General features: G+C 42.1%; 1 protein-coding gene across 1 annotated transcript in view; it reads left to right on the top strand.

The window, feature by feature from the left end:
- The window catches only part of wdr11 (WD repeat domain 11), a 64,305-nt gene extending 44,044 nt beyond the window's left edge, over positions 1 to 20,261 (top strand). The window contains exons 17-29 of the mRNA XM_030070415.1: positions 2,522 to 2,628; positions 2,715 to 2,829; positions 4,137 to 4,308; positions 5,144 to 5,252; positions 6,686 to 6,748; positions 7,082 to 7,147; positions 9,055 to 9,244; positions 13,119 to 13,214; positions 14,829 to 14,994; positions 15,488 to 15,585; positions 16,247 to 16,392; positions 17,218 to 17,297; positions 17,961 to 20,261. Coding sequence (XP_029926275.1) covers positions 2,522 to 2,628; positions 2,715 to 2,829; positions 4,137 to 4,308; positions 5,144 to 5,252; positions 6,686 to 6,748; positions 7,082 to 7,147; positions 9,055 to 9,244; positions 13,119 to 13,214; positions 14,829 to 14,994; positions 15,488 to 15,585; positions 16,247 to 16,392; positions 17,218 to 17,297; positions 17,961 to 18,163 — 1,611 coding nt within the window. The 3' untranslated portion in view covers positions 18,164 to 20,261. The remainder of the gene's footprint in view (positions 1 to 2,521; positions 2,629 to 2,714; positions 2,830 to 4,136; positions 4,309 to 5,143; positions 5,253 to 6,685; positions 6,749 to 7,081; positions 7,148 to 9,054; positions 9,245 to 13,118; positions 13,215 to 14,828; positions 14,995 to 15,487; positions 15,586 to 16,246; positions 16,393 to 17,217; positions 17,298 to 17,960) is intronic.
- Positions 20,262 to 21,301: the final 1,040 nt, after the last annotated feature.

Genomic DNA, 21,301 nt, shown 5'->3' with positions numbered 1-21,301 from the left:
ACCTCCAACCTTCCCTCTATCTCTCTGTCTCTCTTCATGTAAATTCATGATTTGCCAATGCCTTATTAATACACAGAGACCTACTTTTCTGTATACACGCTCCTTCTCATCTTCTCCCTCCCTGCTGCTTCTACTGTACCAATGTTTTTCTTTTCTCCTTTTTCTCTCTGTCTCTCAACCTGTCTGGTTAATCTATTACCTTATACTCTTCTATAGTAATGTGACCCTGACGGTCCTCATATTTCTTTTTCATACATTCAAAGCTCCACCATTTCATCCGTCAATATTCAGTCACTTCTTTAATCAAAGTGTAATCTAACCACGTTTTTTATGATGTCCTGTCTCTTTCTTCTCGTGTCCTTGTTTTGGCGTCACTTCTTTTAAAGTTGCCTCTCCTTTGTGGTATGAACTTTTCATCCCTCAGGCCAAAGAGCATGGAGGGATGATAGCGAAAGACATTTCCCTCCCAGTTATTTCTTTTTCAGGTCAAACCTGTGTGTTTGTGTGGGCTTTTTACCTTATTATGGAGCTAAAAAAAAAAAACCCTGTGCTTTCTGGTTGTAGGAATGCGGTTGTACAATGTCCTCCTCCACAAAGTAAAAATCAGCAGTCACTCTTTACATCCTGTGTCCTCTCAGGTTTTTTTTTTTTTTTTTTAACTTGTGTGGGGGGATGATATAGCTGTTGGCACCACAACAAACCTGGCCAATTGAATGTGCCACACACAGTCATAAATGGCATGCAATCAAGCTGAAGCTTTGTCAACTAAAATTTGCAGCCTCCTCTTTTTTCACATTATAAACCTGATTTTTCATTGCACATCCCACCAAGCTGTGTGTGTGTGTGTGTGTGTGTGTGTGTGTGTGTGTGTGTGTGTGTTTGTGTGTGTTTGTGTTTGAGTGCCTTGAAGTGTGTCATCAGTTTGTCCCAGATAATGTTGTTGTGCACGTGTTCTCTCCAGTGATTCAGAGTGTCACTCAAACACAGAGAAAGACGAGATTAAATGAGAAAGTGCTACTGTATTTGGTTGTAAAACTTCTAATAGTAAACCATCTTGTAATTTCCTTTGACAACCAAAATTGCCAAGCTGATAAATGGAGACAGGCTATTATTATACAGAAGGGTTTATTTCATCTGGTTGACTGCAAGATGCAGTAATAATATCATGGCAGCATGACTTTTTGATGTTTTTACAATCAGATCTGCCACCGACAACAAATAATCTTGTGACCACAAATTTAAGAAAGGTGTTTATTTGTCAAAGCATGCATTTTTTTCTCCAGGAGCACCATAGAAACCAGGCTAATATTTGATAAGTCGTTTATCGGAAGAATTATGAAAACTCTCTGGGACTAATTGTCTCTTCATGTTCTCGTGTAATTGTCCCTAGTCGGGTGATTATATAAGGTCCTTTGATGCTGATTGCTAACAACTTTTGTCTATGAAAAATCAGCACAATTTCATGCCCTGTCACACAGGACTCATTTTTTTCCCACTTATTTCCCATTTTCATTTTGAGCTGGCATAAACCCATTGTTCAGTGTCTTTTGGCTGCAGAAATCTTACACCAAGCTACTACAGTGTATCAGATTCTGAAGTTGTCCATTTCTGAGCAGCAGATTGGATTGTTAAGCAGACTGTGTTTGCTTGCTCACCACCTGCATCCATTAGTATCACACAGACAGACAACGGAGGTTTACCTGGGGATTTAAAGCCTTATCTCCAAGACGGCTGCAGATTCACTGCTCAAAGATTTGCATACCCCCATAGGTTTTATAATCCTTTCAGGATGATATAGGATCTTCATCTCTCTGTCAGGAAACTGACGTAAACTCTGCTAAAAAGTTTTGTCGTATCATCCAGTGTGCACACTGAAGGTGAGCTGACACTTAATGTCTTCACATCTGCACTCCATCTTTCGGTGTTGAATTGCTTCGACTCAGCAATGTCTCGCCTCTTTTACCACTTGGCTGTCACAGATTTCTTTTTAATTCCTCTTCCTGTTCACACTCTCAGACCAAACACAGAAGTATGGATGTTTTTATAGAATTGGCAGTAGCCGTTTCTCAGGCTGAGGTTGCACTTGCAGTGCAGTGATTATAAGACATGTGACTTGTGAACATTACAGCATCATTCTGCCTGATTGTTACCCTCATAGGATCATAGCCCTTTGATGTTTTTATAGATAGACACAGGCACTCTAGGTACTTGCAGGGTGCATCTGGCTCACTAGTGATGCTGCTTGGGACTCCTTATGCTTGTTAGCATTATTAAGTTTTTAATCTTTACACTATGTTCTGTTGACAGTAGAAAGCATCCTTATATGTAAAAGGCAACATGGTTAATATCAAGACAAGCTATCAGAAATGCAAAATGGATATTTAGGTTTTGTACATGAGCAATGCAAGAATAGATTGTTTGAATGGGAATCTATGACAAGGGGCAAGTGTGTGTCTAAGTAGCCACTTCACTCTGCCCTTCCTCTTTGAATGAGTATCTGTATTTTCTTCCTCTATTGCAGGGCAGTATGGGTAGCATTGCATGCATTGCCTGGAAAGGAGACACACTGGTGCTTGGAGACGTGGATGGAAACCTCAACTTTTGGGACCTCAAGGCTCGTTTGTCCAGGTAACGGCTTATTTCTCTGTGATGCATTGGAACAGGCGCCAGTGTCCCCTTGGGTGTTTAGTGATTAATCCTTTTGTTTGACCCAGGGGAATCCCCACTCACCGTGGCTGGGTGAAGAAAATCCGCTTTGCCCCAGGGAAGGGCAACCAGAAGCTGCTGGTCATGTACACAGATGGGGCAGAGGTCTGGGACACCAAAGATGTAAGGCCCTGCACAATGAAGCCTGCCAAAAACCAAAACAAAAATATGCGGTTGATTTATTGATTGATTCACTGTTATACACCATAAATGCCCAACTTGCATTGCTTGATGGCATACCAACAGACCATAACTCTGATGAAATGGAAATGGTCTGGAAAGTTTCTCAAACTCGCCAAAGAAGGATTTACAGTGGCAGGATTAATGTGTTTCAGTGGGACTGCAGTCACTGAAGCACCGCAGTGTTGTGGTGGAATATAAATATATTTATTTTTACTAATGTGCTCTCTCAAAGCGGCAATGTTTGCTGTAATAGTACATCCACTATAATTGTCCCTTGGTTTTAAAGAATCAGTGGGCTGCACAACACCACACAAAAGCCCTAAAAGCTTTCAGCTGACACTAATAGACCCAACCATAGCAGGATAGATGATCCTGGTACCTCTAAGTGTCATGCATCTCCTCCTTCTGTTAAACTTTGTTTACTGAATTTTGGAAAGTCCTCTCTCTGCAGAGTCTTCATTATAGCTCATTTAGAAATGCTCCCGGCAAACATTTCAGTTCATCACCAGATCTAATGTCATAGAGTAGCCCTTTATTTGTTTGTTTGTTGTTATCTGTAGCCAAGCCACAATATTAGTTTGAACTGAGCTTACTCAACAGCAAATAATGCTTAAAATATATTGGACCGAAGATGAATGTGGACGCAGATAAATGTTTGATTGTATGGGTGGAAACTGTATGGAGAGGAGGGCTGGAGGGAGGTAGTCCCAATGGAGCACCGCTGTATTGGTGGATGGATGAGTTTCTTATGAGGAGCCGAGATAAGATGCACTTTCTCTCCCCGGCAGTAAAGGCAGACAACAGATGGAGCAAGCTGCAGTGAGAATAAGAGATGGGGGGGAGGATAGAAGTGGAGGAGAGATCTCTGAAACGCTTCAGTGCTCTGCTGACAGCTGGGTTACAATGACTCCCATACAATCCTCATAAACAAGCCAGGGAGAGAGGTTTTGGAGACCTCTTTCTGAAAAGCCTGTTTGTCCACAGAGACTTCCTTTTTGCATCCTGCTATAGCCAGCATAAATGAGTTTTGCCGTCTTATCTGCACCCTATCAATTTTTGACAGGCTTATTATATCAAATCCAATAATGTTTCGGGAATTTCATAGTAACCGCTATACACCTTTTGAATTTTGTAGAATAACTGTCCGTCTTCTACCTCCCTAGCGATGTAGCAGATGCCTTAAAAGTAACTTACATTGCAACACATGCTGAACTTTATTACCACGTGCTGGTCTTTCCCTCCTGCAGGTCCAGATGGTGAGCAGCATGCGGATTGGTCGAAATGTGAACTACCGCATCCTGGACATAGACTGGTGCACATCGGACAAGGTGGTGCTGGCTTCCGATGATGGCTGTATCCGAGTTTTGGAGATGGCAATGAAGTCTGCCAGTTACCGCATGGATGAACAGGACCTGACTGGTGAGATCGGACTGGAAGAGAGCAAGCAGTTGAATTCAAGAAAAATGTATATCATTAGAGATGGGAGGGAACTAGACACAATGAAGTACATATTTCATTGGATGATATATCTTTTTAATGTTATTCAGTTACACATTAATGTGAGCAGCATAACTAGACATGCTGTTGTTGAATGACACCAAGGTCTACCCTGAAAAAGACCAGAATCTCCAGTGTCGAGTAATGAAATGATTTAGTCTTCCTAATCTACCCCACAACACATCTGTTTACTGACATCAGTGCTAACATTGTTGTGTTCACTAACTGAAAGTCTGGCCTGATGGTGGAAAGAAAAGGGCAAGGGGTCACCAAAATCACTGCAGTTCTTCCTCAAGGGTTCATGAATTTGCACGACAAATTTGAAAACATTCAAGCATCACACTCACAGACAGAATCTGCAGGAACAGATGCAGACACGATAGCGGTTGAGGCTAATCCATAACATCCCTGGCCTGTTGTTTCTGGGGTCTAATGAAATGTGACATGAGAGGACTAATGACAAACAGTAGGGTTGGAAATCACTGGGTAGCTCATGATATGATACTATCACAATATTTTACATACAATATTGATGGTATCATGATACCCACATTTCTGTAATATGATATATGTTGTAAGATAATCAGCCATACATCACAGTAATTAACTGCGGAAGAAAACGCCCTCAACAGACAAATACACGTCACGGGAACACAAATGTGCTATTTGTGCAAAGCAAGTTGAAATTGCACTATTGATTCATTCTTCCACCCTAATTAACAGCCATCGCTTAATGCTCTGTTCTGATTCGGTCCAGACCCAGTGTGGTGTCCCTACCTGTTGCTTCCCCGAGCCGCCCTCACCCTCAAGGCTTTCCTCCTGCTGCAGCCCTGGTCAGGAACCTTCACCATGGATATCACTCAGGTGTAAGTGCAACATCCCCTCAATTTGCCGAGAAACTGTCACTTCTGCTAATAGTTCATTCAGTACATGTGCTGAAGATCAAACCAGGAAAAAAAAAGTTATCCAGAACTCAGAATATACATATAATAAAGCGTAGTGTTGTGCTTCTTTGTGTGTGGACTCAACAAGCTGTCTGTGAAGGAAGGGGCTCACAAAGCGAATGTTTAACTACAGCAGTTCATTTAACATGGACACTAGTTATCATGAATAGGAGCCGGGATGTGAGACCCATTTCCATTGTTTCCAGAAACCAGTCAGATAGAAATTTGCTTCATTGATTCCAGTCATTGATTCCCATTTTCCTGCTGTTTTTTTTATTTATTTATTTATTTTTTTTGTTTAAATTTACAATCAAACTGCTTAGCTCTCAATTCCTCTCTGGTCTTCTGTGTGTAGTCTAATGAGATTCAGGGGGATGCAGAGTTTTTTTTTTTTTTTTTTTTTTTAGTTCAGTTCTCTGCAGCACAAGAGCTGTTGCCTTGTACTTTATGTGCACAGCAGCAGCGTGAGCATGGCAATGAATATGTGATCGAAAGTATGGCTGCTCTCTGATAAAAGCTCCAGTCGTCCTTTTTGTTACTGCTGTGTTACTATGGGTGCATAGTCTGCATCTTGAGCCTTAGTACATCACGATGCAACCCTATAGCTAGTCTCCCACATATTAAATAGTTACCTGGCACATGTTCAGTTTTGGGGGCTGGAGTCGTTTTTTGAGTCACTGTCAGTACAAGAATAAACGCTGCGGTATGACTGGCATCTTTCGGGAATTTCTGTAAAGGTCTGTAAATTTAATAAAGCAACCAATAAGGGAAGTGTTATGGATTCAGGTTGCTAAGAAGAAATAGTTAAGGAACTGGAATTTAAAATAATCCCATCAATTTTGGACTAACCAGACCTGAGGCGTTCCATCCATCTCATACCGCCGTAATTCCTGCCAGCTATCCTAGTGCTGCGTTTATAGCTGCCATAAAAGAAATACCAAATCACCATTGTGAGCACCTCACCTCTGTGAACAAGTGAACAGCAGAGGCTATCCTGAGAGAGCAGGGAAATGTCTTTCCTCTGTCAGATAGCTGCCTCTATGTTTAACTATAGCTTGATGTAATTATCCCCCATTTAGTTGAGCCCTCGGCTTGGCATTCTTCTGTTTCACTGAACACACTCACCCTGCTGAATGTCTGGCTTATCATAATTCACTCAGCTATATTTGCAGCGCACTGAGGATGCTCCCTAACCTCAGCATAAATATTAAAATAGAGTTATCTATTATTGCCTGACACCACAGATTGACTTCTCCTAATGAATGGGTTCCCTGCTTCCTATTTAATATCAGGTCAGGTTTTATTTTAGGGAGATGTGAGAAGTGGTTTGACCGAGTTTGATCTCTCTATTCCAGGGACTACAATGAGAAAGATGAGATAAAAGGCCTGATCCAGGAGCAGCTCAACTCCTTGTCTAAGTGAGTTATTATTCCTCTGTCTTCTCATGGCATTTTTATTGTCAGCGTCTTGTCGACTTAAAAAGTTACAACTTGAGTTGTTGGTGCATGTGTGTGGGTGTGTGTGTGTGGCTGTATGTGCATGCCGATGTGTCTGTTGTCGTGTCTATGCGCTCCCGGCTTGCAGACGCTGTCTGGGATACTTTGTGTGTAGACAGCAGGCCAGAGGACCTTGTATTCTATCAGTCAACAGATAAGAGGAATCTTCAGAATCAGCCAGACTGGGCCTGCTGTGTGTGAAGTTTAATTGGCTCATATTGTGTTCTGATTGTCTGCCTCTGATTGGCTCCCCAGTGATACGAAGAGTGTGCTGCAGGACCCTGAGCTCAGCTTGCTGCAGCGTTGCCTGTTGGTCTCACGGTGAGTTACAAGTCAGCATGAGGTTACCGCTGTTTACACACCACTGCTGTCTTCATGAAGAATCGGGTTGTTGTCACCCCCAAGCTCCACCACAGACACTGACTGTCAGGATTTGCCATCAGGCATCGAGGGACCGCCTCCTGTGAAAAGAATGAAAGCTGTCCCTCTGCCTTTGTTGGCATGCTGTTGCATCGTGTGTGGTAGAAGTGTCCATGGTCACAAATCAGTGGAATAAATCCTCAGGGGTCGAAACGCTCATTCATCGTATAGTGCATTTAGATAATAAGAATTAAAGTTGATGTGTTGCTTTCTGATATATTGACTGGTTTAAAAAAAAAATCATTAAGTGGCAATTAAAAAAGGGCCTATACTGTGCACCTTTACAGTAACAGACATAATTAAGCAAGTAATTAAAACCTACTATACTTGCCTGGCAGCTGTATCTTCAACAGCATGCTCTGCTGTTGTTTTTATGTGTTTGCATATACACATGCCAAAGTTATATTACTCTTCATTCAGAACAGCTCTCTCTGTGGAGCAGCTAGAATTTTATGTGTTAAATGAGCCATAATCCTATATCACTTATCATCTGGGGCTGCAACGATTATCTAATTGATTAGTCTACAGCAAATGACTAATTTAGTAAGCACAACCTTTCAGAATTGTAGCTGTGAGTAGCTGTATGGCAATTAATAATGTAGCAGTTGCTGAGTGTTTTTTTTTCCTTTGCAGTAAAGGTAGCTAGCTCTCTAGTTTGCAAGTCTGCATAGTGAACAAAGCATCACGCTATCTTTTTTTATTTTTTCTGCAGTATTTCCTTTCTTTCAGCACTCAGACTCTCCTGTATATGTGCAGGGTTTGGCCATGTCACAGTAATGCTATGAATATAAATGAGTGAAGATAAATTACACCCTGATTATGAACATGAACAATTTGATGTATTTTGAATAGTTGATGTAATTGATGACTGTGAGTTGTTACCGCCCTGTCATCATGAGGAAAATTTGTGTCATGGTTGTAGTTTTCATTAACCGAAGGTGAACTGAGTCACAGTTTAGCAACATGTCAATCACTTACTGCTGTTACATGGTACAGATAAATTGCTTGCCAGTTTTCACATCATGTGATTGTAAACAGCATCTCAATTTTGATTTGTCCAGCCTGTGCAACATCAATCACATTTATTCTCCATGAAGCTATTTTATCTTCCCTCAGAATGTATACAGTAGTTGAAAACAGTCAAGATGCTGAGAAAAGATAATAAGGAAAAAGAACAGGCTGTTTTTGTTTTCTTTATTTTAGTTGTAACTGTACAACCCTGATTCTGTATTACTGCAAAAAAATGCATGACATGAGAGCCAGTGTCAGCAACTTAGATCTTGTCTCTGCTCCAGTTCCCATTTCCCCGGAGCGTCTTCCAAACCTAGAACAGCCATTCTGAGCTGAAAATGCAGTTTCTCCGTGGTGTTTGCATCCCATTATTGCAACTGTGATTTACCTGGAAATTCTCAAAGTCCCTCTTTGCACAGATGAACACTGTCACCTCGTGTTCACAAAGAGCTCAGGATCATATAACGTCTCCCCATCCCAACATCCAAGTTTTCAACCCTTTTGTGAAGGTTGAAAGGTAGCCTAGCAACAGCTATGTGTCTGCACAAATATGTTAAAAGGAGGCAGTGAGGCAAATAAACGAAGAAAGGAAGATAGATGCAGAAGGGGTGGGGGGCTTGCTGAAGGAGCTAGGCGTGGGCTGGAAGATGTAGGAACTGTGGTCATTAGTGAGCAGACTACTTGGGGAACAGAGCAACACGATGATTCAGAATGCAGGATTTGACTAACTACTCCAGAGAGAAAATTATCCACTCAGTGCCCAGCTGATGCTTTCTTGTTGTGGTTGTGTCTAACAGGCTGTTTGGAGATGAGTCGGATCTTCAGTTCTGGACAGTGGCAGCCCACTACCTCCAATCGTTCGCCCAGGCTCGCCAGCTTAGCGTGCCCACGGCAGAGGGCCAGGCCCAAAATGAAGGAGCCCAGCCTTCACCGCAGAACCACCTGGACATCTGCCATGACACCCTGTGTGAGAGCTCTTACTTCCAGGTCAGCAACACCAGAGAGAGCAAATGTGTTTTCATGTTGGCATCACACTTTCTACAGCTGTAGACAGAGATAGCACTCTGATGTGAACGAGGTATTATGATCGGATCACTCAGACCACATTTGGAGGTGGTCTGAATGGACACATTGGGCCACCCATTTGCAATATGAATACTAATGCGTCCTGATGCATCTCCAACAACATCAGAGGACTGCCTAGTGGCTTTGTGGAAGGAAGGATCATTTGATCGAACAAACTGTTGGCATGACATTCAAATATGACCATTTTTTTGTTTTTGCAGTGTCTTAGCGGCATCTTTGAGAGAAATGAGAGAAAAATATCTGTCATTACAGATTTTCCACTATTGTTTGTATCGCTGTTATTGCCAAGCAGCATCACAGCAGTACATTTACATTGTTCAGTCAGAGTTCCTGGTTGTCTTTAGTGCACCATTACTACATGTTGGCTCCAATAACAACACGGAGGAGCGTGGCACAGAGCGAAACTCCCCACACTCCGATGAAGAACAGGACTCAGCACGACTAAAACAAGATTGGGGGATTTTACCTAAAAAGAGGGGAGGGATTTAAGAAATCTGACACCGACCAGAAAAACCTCCTCTAACCACTCACAGCAGAACCATGAGAGTCAGCCCTAGGAAAAAGGGACAGGATGTAGTTGGAGTAACGCCTGGGACATCCTGCCTTCCTGAGCAGAAACTCATGATTGTTATTTCAGTGCCCATTTTACCAGATTAGAGCAGCTACACAGCCCGGGCGAGCAGTGGCTCAAGCCTCGCTGTCAGCTAGAGTTTCAGCGTGGAGCCTATTTTCTCTGCGGGAGGTGCGCTGTTCTCATCAAAAATAGACAGGGAAAATGACCTGGTTTGATAGTCATATTGACAGCATAACAGCAACATGACATAACAAATGCCTTTCACTATAATTTTAACATCTGTATCTGTAGAATAGGTCACAGACATGAAAAAATATATTTACGTATTTTAGCAATTCCGCTGAGAAAGTGGAGGCATGTGAACAGTACACATGCCTTTCTCTCTCTCCTTCTCTCTCTCTCTGCTCTGATTACCACTCTTTACCTGTCGTGCTGCCCATCATATCCAATGAACTGAGCCTCGTAGCAACTCTGTGGCCGGGAATGTTGAACATGCCAGCCTTGGTCTCGTGTTACAGTGACCTTCTACTCTGGGACTTGGAAAAAATTACACTGGCCGTTATCAAAGGCAAACTCAATGTAAAAAGACAGGGCTGTCAGTAGCAGTGCCACCAGTCTGGCACGGGCGCAAGGTCCAGGGGTTTCCAAGCAAGAGAAGAAAGGGAGGAAGTAATTCTGACGGATCTGAGCCCGCACACGAATCCCATCACATGCAGCCGCTATTGACACATTTGTGAAACATGATAACCTCTGTCCACGCTGTCCGTTTGTGGTTGGATCACTTGAAATTGAAGCAGATGTTAAAACCAGGCCTGAGCGGGGCCATTATCGGTCGCGGCTCCTCTGTTCTCTCACCAAGCCCAGGTCTTGAGGTAGCAGCTGACGCAAACTTTGATTTCTCTCCTCTGCTGTAGTTTTTCATTCCTTCAACATTTCCTCCCAGCCTACGACGAGTGTAGACCCCATGAGAGTAAGAACAAAGCATCCCCTCTTGTCTGTGTAGGGTTTTGGGTAAGGTGCATTGGCTGGATCAATGTGCCTCGTTGATGGCATCGCTGAAACAGCAGGATGGAGAAAGAGGTTTGTATAGAGCCAGGGCCCTGATAGATAATGCAACCCTTTTTTTTTTTCAGTTTTAATTATCAACTCGTCTAACTCTGTAGAGTGTCAGAAAAGTTTCATCAGAAGAAGTTATTGATTGGTCCACCTCTGTTGTGTCTGTCCACATCGCTCTGCTGGTTGTCATGGCAGCCATGCAGCCAAGTGAACAGACATCTGCTTGTTTGTTGCCTTGGTGATGGTAGAGGTTTTTAATCACAGATCTGGTATGTATTTTTTTATTGTTTGTTTGCTTTTTGTTTCTTTTTGTAGCTCCGATGCGCTCCACATTGTTTTGTGTGTCTAGTCTTAATTTCAAGGTAATAGTGGAAAGTGTCTCAAACTTTCTAAGTTTAATTGGAGAAAATGTGCCTAGTAATTACAAAAGTACACCTTTTGTGTGTGTGAAGACAGGCGTTACCTGATTTCTGGTAAGTCCACGCTTTTTTTCCCCCACGAGGCTGCATCAATATACTCAAGTGTGCAGAGGAAAGAACATAATCTTGTTTTCAGATAGAACACGAATAGCCGTTAATGAGAAATGGACCATCTAATTTCAGTTATTAGGGGCCCTTTTATTCAAAAGTTTTAAACCTATTATCAATCCTGAAACTAACCTGTGGCCTACAGAAACTTTTGTACCTCTTAATAATATCAACCAATACCGAGTGGCGAGGCCCAGACATTTGCCATTTGCCATTTCGTTTTTCATCTCTTTCTTCTCTTTGTTCTGGCCTGGAGTGTATCTCTGCCCACATTGTGCAGACAAACTTAATCAAATTTCAGATCAGTTTCACGAATGCCTCTGTTGCTTCAGTCAGTGCTTCCACGACAGAAAAAACTCACTCAAAGCGGTTGTTTGCCTTGTAGCTGAAAGTCTGCAACTTCACCACATTTTCAAGGTCAGAAGCAAAAAAAATCCAGCAAGACCTTCGTGAGAGTGAAATATATCCTTCATTTCCATCCCCAAAACGCCCCCTTTTCACTTTAACTTTCGGTTTTGTTACAGCCGAGCTGCTGTGAATGCAGAAGCAGGAATCTGTTTGTTTACAAGCAGAGTTAGAGCTCTCGACACTGTCTAGTGGTTATAAATCGCTTAGCGCAGCTTTAAATAAACATCTACGTTTCTTAGACAAGAATGATTTTAAGATTTATGGAGTGTGCACCATTCTGTCTTTATAAAACATTCTGTTCCTGTTAATGAGGCAACATGCAATGATCAGAAAGTTAAGAGTTTCAAAGAGCTGCCCAGGCTCCCTTTGTCATAAAACAGCAAAAGCAGCAGCCTGACTGTAATAACTTATATGTAAGACTCCAGCGTGGAGCAGTTGTGTGACTAAACTCATTTAATATCTCTGTTATGTTTTATGCCCATGGTGGTGACTCACAGAATTCATCATCACAAAGTACAAAAAAGGGATATCTCTTTTTGTTAGATATAGATACACAAGGCTATACACTCACACACACACACACAAACACATACAGACACAGACTCATACATAAATAAAAGCTGTCTCCAGCTCATTATCTTCAAGGCCGTTAACCATCTCGAACTCTGTCGCGCTTCGTCTCCCATGCGTGCTTTTCCTTCATTCCTCTCGTGATACCGATGAGAAAAATCGACTGCGTTGATCCACACACAGCGCATTTCCAACATTTCATGGCTTTTATTTGGTTGCTGATGTTACCATGTGCGCATTTTTTGTAGTTGTATCAAGAATTTTATCTTTAGTCAGGGAACATCAAATAAAATTTTGCAGAGAAAGCCACCAAATGCCATGAGGGCTGTGTGAGAGGCTCTGGCACCACAAACAGATAACAACTCCTGAATATTTTAAAGACATTATACTTACACTCTCCATCTATGGTCTCTCTGCCCCTATTTTAATTATCCTCAGACTCTTTCTCCTCCTATTTCCAGCAGCTGTCTCACATGCTGTTATACCATGTGCACATTATGTTTCTTTACATCTCTTTCTTACACACACACACACACATATTTAATCGTTGGTTTAATTTTGAGATGGATTTTTTTTTTTCTATAAAGCACCTTGTAATGAAGGGAAGTGAACTTGACTCTCTCCCTTTACCGGGCAACAGAAGTTCCAGTTGGATCGGGTTCATCTGCAGGAGGTGAAGCGCTCCAGTTATGAACACACTAAGAAATGCGCCGACCAGCTCCTCCTGTTGGGTCAGGTAAGCAACTACACTTTATACAGCTCCTACCATGTCTCCTTACTCCTGTAAGGAGACTACAGATACAGTATGCGCTGCATTCACATTATATGGGGGAGACATTGCGTATGACCTCTGACCTGACAATATTGTGTACTGTTTTCAGCTTCCTGATGTCTGACATCACCAACATGGAAATACCTGTGGTCAAATGTGGGAAATGCTATATATGTTTTGAAGAAGGCCTATTAAAAATCTTACACATCCTTAAAAAAGTCTTAAAATGTCTTAAATTCAATTTTATAAGTCTTAGGCCTTGGCAATCATTATATAGTCCTATATTTGAGTTTGTGAGACCTTAATTTCAACAAAAAAAAACTTTCTATCTAATTTCTGTCATTTGCATTTTTCTCAAAATGAGTCAAGTTCTTTTGCATCAGAGATAACATCTTACATAGTCTTTTTCTATGTCCCTGGTGGGAAAATAGCCATCGAAGATTAATCCAGCTTGCTGAATACTTAACTGGCATGCAAACCTCGAAAGATAAATCAAAGAAAATCCTTGTACTTAACTGTCTCAAGTTCTGTGGAAAAAATATGGTTAGATTTATTACAGTGCCACATTTCTGTCTAAACTAGAAGAAACTATAACAGTTCAAAGAATCATCTCACTGGACTAAATATATAGAAATTACCCTCATGCTCAACTGCAAAGATCATTTGAATGAGAAACAGATTTGGCCAAAAGTCTGCCTTAAATATCATTAAAATTTGTCAGGAAAAAAGTTAAATTTAACTCTCTGATATGCATCGACCCACTGTTTCCTGTTGACATTGCAGTTGTTGTTATTCTGTAAAACCTCAACTCTACCACTCACTAATCGTGTGCGATCAGGAATAAGCCGAGGTTTACATAAAATCATAATCCTGTTGTCTTGAAAAGGTTTAGATGAGTGAACTCTTCCAAGTTTTTGTTTTTTCGAATATTTAGTCGTGTTGACAGTTTTCCCCAAATAATGTGAATTCAGCATCACATGCAGGTCCACACACACACAAAGTCATGTTCATCAGTGTAATCATCTCCCAGTTTTTCGCTCCCAGCTGTGTGACCGCCCGACTAGCTCCGTCACCTGTGCATCGATTGCATGTTGTGATAACAGTAAATAAGATGCGCTGATGGAACAAGATGGGGGACGAGAGCTGATTCTCTTTCCCCCGACATCTTAGCCTGCGGGGAACAGAGCTGCCTCTCGCCTCTTTCTCTCTCTCTCTCTCTCTCTCTTTATGATTCTTTCCCATCTCAATGCCATCACTCCCTCTGTAATCACAGGCTGCAATCAGCAGGCTCCCAGAGTTCAGAGGGAGTTGTTAGGGACTGGCTGTGTGAATGGCTGTGAAGTGCAGTCCTCTAATGGGCAGCCAGGCAGAGGCCAGCCTGCACAGATCCCAGTGCGAACTCCAGCCTTGATCTGCAGCACGCAGGTGTACCAGATGAAAAGAGAGATAATGACCATAACCTCGCCGCGCGTTTCTCTCCCGTTCCCCTGTGTTCACCTGCCTGCTCTCCTCACGTCTCCGTCCTCTTTGCCGTAACCGCTCTCTCTTTGTTTTATCATCTCCTCCTTTGGGTCTCAGACGGACCGTGCGGTGCAGTTGCTATTGGAGACAAGTGCCGACAACCCCAGCTACTACTGTGATTCACTTAAGGCCTGCCTCGTTACTACTATTACCTCCTCAGGCCCATCCCAGTCCACTATCAAACTGGTGGCCACCAACATGATAGCCAACGGCAAGCTAGCAGGTAGGGATATGCCAGTTATTCCTGCAGATCCTGAAAAAGTTTAAAATATCTTCAGTTAAGCATTGGATTGGATTATCTAAACTCAGGTCTTTAAAATGTTTTGGAAACTGTTTAAATCACAATGAAAAAGCATTTTAGAGCCTTTTTTATAATTTGATGTATTTCCTGTTGAAACATGATGTTGGGGTAGAGTATTACACAGAGAGGCATGTTTTCAAAAGTGTAAACCAATGGGCTGTCAGTTAAGAGAAGAAAAATGCAGTTTTATTTCATGGGAGGGGCAAAAATGTGATTGTTCATTTGTTGAAATTTTGATTCACACATACAGGTTCAGCATGAATTCGCTATTAATTCATTGACATGTACTGTTAAATATGTTGATATTCTTGCATGGAAAATTTGCTAACAAGTTGATCAAGTAATTTTTCTTTTTTCTTTTTTTTTTTTTTTTTTTTTTACATTTATTCACTTGCAAACCCCCCCCCCCCTTCAGAGGGAGTGCAGCTGTTGTGTTTGATTGACAAGGCGGCGGATGCCTGCCGCTACTTGCAGACCTACGGGGAGTGGAATCGCGCCGCCTGGCTGGCCAAGGTAACTCAGCATGACAGCGTCCATCAGCAGCCTCCATCAGACACCGTGCAGTGCTCCCCACTGAAACTGTTTTTGTGTGCATGTGTATGCATGCGTGTGCTGTGTGCAAGTGTATGCTTGCATTTATATCATTCACAGCATTTCTGTGTTGCAGGCGAGAGGGTTTACACTAGTTTACGCCGTTAAAACATCAACACAAGTAACAAGACAGTGCTCAGACATACAGCAGTCCAAAGACAGTAAAAAAGCAGTGCCATATAAAATACGAGTAAGAAAATGGGCGAGGTAGGATAATGGGTATATAAATTTTATAGATTTGCTTTTATGTAACGTTCTTATTTTGATTGATTATCAACTTCTTAGGGCAAGTTAATGTTTCTTCCATTGCTTTCACAGCCTTTGCGGTTGATTTTGATCTTTTGGTTTGGCTTATGTTTTTAGAAGTGCTACATTAAAAGTATTATTGTTTTCATCTTTTTTCTTTTTTTTTTTTTTCATCCTCTTCTTTTTCTTCTATTAGTATTATTTATAGGCTCGCGCTCGGAAGCTGCCCGTCATTACCGTGGTCTCATACTGTTTGCCTCTGAGCAGAGCCATTGAAGCAGTCGGAGGTTCAGTGCCTTGCTCCACAGCCATGCGTGTGTCTCTGTGTGTTTTCCAGGTGCGGCTGAACCCGGCAGAGAGCTCAGATGTGCTGAAGCGCTGGGCAGAGCACCTGTGCTCCCCGCAGGTCAACCAGAAGTCAAAGGCTGTCCTCGTTCTGCTTTCCCTGGGCTGCTTTCACAAAGTGGGAGAGATGCTTCACAGGTAAAGAACTAACTCTCCATCTCCGTCATTCACTCATTCTCTCTAAATCTCCATCTCCAACTCTGGCTTTCTGTGCACATATGGAAATGATTTGGGAAATTTGCATGTCAGAAAAAAAAAAAAAACACAAAAAACTGTTTGGGAAGTTTCAAACAATGTTTAAACTCACTATTACGCTGCACTTTTCTTGGCACTGTGTGCGTCATGAAGGATCGGTGATATCAGTCAGACACATAAAAATGAATAATAATTTTGCTTTGTCCACTTGTATGGAAATAGGAATAGAAACCCTGCAACTTTCTCTACCTCACACATTACCATCCACACAGAAATTCATACATTCTTACATGCAGCCTCGTTGTTGTGATTCCCAAAGTAAATTACCTTTTTTTTAAGTTTGACACTTGGACTCATCAAACTCATTTGTCCTTTTCCTCTGCCTGACCTTCCCCCTCTTTGACTCATCTCGCCCTTCATCCACAATTATAAACAGCTGAGTTTTCTTTTCTTTTTTTTTTTTTTCTGAACGTAGTGAAGGACACTTCACATGGTATATGGTACAATCTGACCCAACATCTTTCGCCTCAGTATTGATCTGCTGTCGTAAGATTCGGTCTACCTGCCCTCCTTGACAGCCTGTTTTCTTAAATGCCTCCAGCAGTAAAAGCCCTGGCAGTGAATTAGAGAGGCATTAAGATGGCAGGATTGATATATACTTCAGGATCCCAGACATCAAGGCAAGGAAGATGCCCATTTCTGACAATAGCTTTCTCTTCCTCTCCCCCTGCCTCTGTTTTCCCTTTCCTCCCTCTATCGCCTGAGCAGTATGAGGTACTTTGACCGCGCTGCGCTCTTCATCGAAGCCTGTCTGAAGTATGGGGTGATGGAGGCCAATGACTCTTCCAATATCCTTTTCAGGAACCAATTACTGGACTCCAAGGTGCATTCATAACCTTGACAATGCTCCACTGCTAACCATTTCTGAAATGGACATCGGTCTATAGGAGGGAGCTTTTTAGTGCATGTGCAATTAAGCCGCCCCACAGAGCACATTGTACTACATTTCTCATGTTCCCAATAACACGCTCCTATTACAGAGCAAAGCTATGCCTGGAACAGACCAGAAGACTTTTAAAATCCAATACTATGGAAACACATTGTATCACACCTAACTGCAGATTTTTTTTGTTTGTTTGTTTGTGTTGTATTTTTGGGGTTTGTCTTTTAGTTTCCTGTCTGTCTGTGCTCACACTAGATGAACAGGAAAGCATGAGGTATCACACCATGAATTAATACAACACGAATGTCTCACCTAACTGCAAACTGGCTGTTTTCCAGTATTAAATAGCCTAAATCAGATCGGTGTGCAATCTGCTAAATTTATAAACCCTCACAAAGCCAAGCAGTCTTTGCCAACCACCGGTCCTGACTAAATCTTCGAGTTTGTCTGCATAGTCGTTTGAGAGACATGAAATCAAATGCAAGAATATTTTAAATAGAAAAAAGTTGGAGTGTGTGATCGATATGTCCTCTTGTACCCAGCATTTCTCCTTGACATGTGTTTGCACATAAGCTCATCGGAGCTGCGTTTGTGGACTATGCGCGCCTGCTGCGCTCGCTGGGCCTGCGGGAGGGCGCCGCTCTGTGGGCGTCGCGGGCGGGCAGCGCCGGAGAGCAGCTGATGGAGGAGCTGTTCCAGGGAGAGGGAGCCGTGCCAGAGGTCACGCCCGGCGAGGAGGAAGTCGAGCTGGGTCAAGAGAGCACCGAGTGACCTCGAGCAAGTGGAGGTTCACAGGAGAAGGGATGAGGTGCTCTTTGTTGATCAAGGGTCAGATAATCCCTCTGTGTGATTCTCAGCTTATCCATTGTGAAGGAAAATGTAACACTGACTTTGTGTCAGCGTCCAGGAGCAACATGGTCTTCGTCTCGACATCAAGAGAAGAAAACAGAGATGAGGAGCGTCCTCGATGCTGAATTGTCCGTCTGTCACTGGAGTCTGCCTGTGTCTGTGAAACTGTAATGAGTTTGACGTTTCTTGACGTTTCATATGACCAGTGTGTGGCGTCTGCGTGTGTATGCATGTTCCCTCCCCAGTAATGGTCCCAAATGAAAAAGACATACATTCTCATTCCCTCCATACATGGAGTAATTCTCTTCACTGTTCAGCTTCACATCAGTATGTCTGTGTTTCTTGTTAACTCATTTGACATTTTGAATGGTCTTTAGTTAAGCTTTATTTTGTGTGCCTCTTTGATTTTTTTAAGAAAGATTTTTACAGTACTGTGCTAGCTCTGTAGGACTAGATTTAAATTAATTTGCCTTTTTGCTGCTGAGCTGAAATGTGGAGCAACAAAATTATCCTCAAATATGTTTTCTCCTTCATATAATGCTCTCCCTTTATATATATATAAAAAAAGGCTGGAATCATCACCAGCCCATTCCATGACTGAATTCCAAAAGTTATTTTTTGCACTTTCAATTTAACCAAATGCACCGTATTATTTGAATGATAATTTTGGTTCAGTGACCATCCTTGCAACACTTGAGACACAAATCAGAGCAATTCTCCAGATACAGATACACAATGGACTGCACATTTGATCTGCTGTAGGTAGCGCTGCATAAGTGACTGACCAAAGCCTGGTACTGCAAAGTCTCTGCAGCCATAAGTCTGAGAAGGAGGTAATAAAAGTTAGCCAGGCCACCCTGCACTTATTAGAGAGTATATAGTATATATAATCCCCCAATGCACAGAGGGGAGAATATGACCACTGGCACCTGAGTGATCCAATTGCCTTTGGTTGTCTGTGCAGTTTTCGTGTGACCCGCCCCCTGTTTAGTTAAATAGATGCTGGTTAAAAAAATACGAATGAAATTGTAATATTGTAATACATGTGTTCTGTATTCTTTAATGGTTTTATAATGAGGGTATTATTTGGTTTGTGGTTTGTGTGTGTCTTACAAGAATAACTGTCAAAATGTATTGTAATACAGTTTTATTAGACCATGGATCTGTCATTCACATACCAAAAAATGATCTGTGCAGCTCCCACTGTCGCTCATCCTGCCACACTGTTTACAGAACTGGACTTTTCATCATGTTTGGACTTGTCATCACGTTTCCGTTGCCTCATCTCAGTTAGAATCGAAAATATCCACGGACGATCAAAAATATGTGTCGTGCAATGTGAATGAGATTTTCGTGCGGTGTTTCGTTGCGTTTTAAGATGTTTAGTTGTTCTGAAGTGAGCTAGTAACTTCATCCGTGTGGGATCTTTGGTGTGTTACCGTGATTCAGAAACATGTCAGTGCCGTTTGTGTTTGTCTGCAACACTGATGACCCCAGGCACTGTCACTATGGCAACCCAGGCCTATTTTAGGGGCCTACATGTAGTTCCCATACAGCCAGTTCACATAGCCTCACTAACATAGGATCTTATTGAGGGCTGAGCGCACAACCCAACTGCTAATCTTCTGCAAATATACCTGATGCTGTATTTCCACCTCCAATCATATCATTCGGTATTGTGGAAGCAACTTGTACTGTACTCCTCTTATTGATTAGCCTCTATAGTTTGATTAACAGTTGCTGCTTTGCTTTGTACTTACATTTAGGTGAACTCTACAGAACAATGCTGTTAAAAGGTTAAATCATGTAGTAGATAAAAGAGACATGCCTTTTATGTTTTGTGAGAAGACAACAAATCATTGCAATGGTGTCAAAAAAAAAAAAAAGAAATCAACAGTCTAGCCTTTTACAGTGTTCTTTGTTTACAGTGGCCCTCATGCTTTAAGCTTTATAAATATTCTGGTGGGGGGGGGGGAGAGATGTATATATGGATAGCAATAAAAATCAAGATAATCAACTATACCCTGCCAGTTTGCTGTGTTATATCTGTTCATGCCCACACAAGAGGGCGCTCTTACTTTTATTTAAGAGCATGTGAGGCAAGTGGGTGCAGAGCACTATCACAAGGGCTCAGCTATTAAGTGGCTTGCACTTTGTTAGAGAGACTCACTATATCACATGTCTTTTGGAGTTATGCTATTTTACTTTCAACCCAGATACATTGAACTTAAAGAGCGATTAATTTGTCAAAGTGTCCACAAAGTGAATTAGTTCCTGGGTAAATTGCTCCCGCAATGAATTACCTCTTTCCTGCCTGGTGGGAGGGCCACAGCTGGCTTCAGCTCACTGCCCAGCTCTAACCGTTCCCCTCTTTCTTTGCCTCACATTTATTCATTGAGGTGTATTCTGTTTCTTCTCTGTCTCGCAAAAGCCAAAGCACAAAGAGGGGGGAAAACAGTCTGAAACAGAAGGCCACACAAATGGCTTGATTGTGTTGCTTTTAACGGCTTAATGAATGACTGCCGGAGAGCAGATCCAGCCGTTATAGCCAGGCCATCAGTATGCAGAGGTTTGCACAGCTTAACTACAGGAATCCCGTTCTGTCCCATGACTTATACAGTACTTTCCAGCTCGCCAAACTGCTGTGGTGTGAGCTCTGGTCAAACCCTTCTTCACCTTAAATCTGCTCCATCCCCTTATTTCTACCGCATTCCCCTATTCTTATACCTCAGGGAAATTGAGAGACATCATGCCAACTCACGCTCACATTGTACTCTGCCTTCAGTTGAATGTGTTTTTGTCCAGTCTTCACACGTTTCCTGGAAGACTTTTTTTTTTTTCTTTTTTCCATCTATTTTCTGCTACTTGGCTTTCACCTCTCCCCACCAAAGATAAGACTCTTAGTTTCAAGAGCACAAGATTAAGTGTTTGGATGCTGACTTATGAAGACTATTTGTTATGCTAATTTAAATCAGTTGGAAGTCCCTGGCCTCTTGTGTTTCATGCTTCATGGAGTGAGAATAGCGGCGACAAAAATCAATCATGTACGGTTATCTGGCA

Source organism: Myripristis murdjan, chromosome 15, assembly GCF_902150065.1.
Source record: "Myripristis murdjan chromosome 15, fMyrMur1.1, whole genome shotgun sequence".
NCBI lineage: Eukaryota > Metazoa > Chordata > Actinopteri > Holocentriformes > Holocentridae > Myripristis > Myripristis murdjan.
This window is presented reverse-complemented; position numbering and strand designations above follow the sequence as displayed.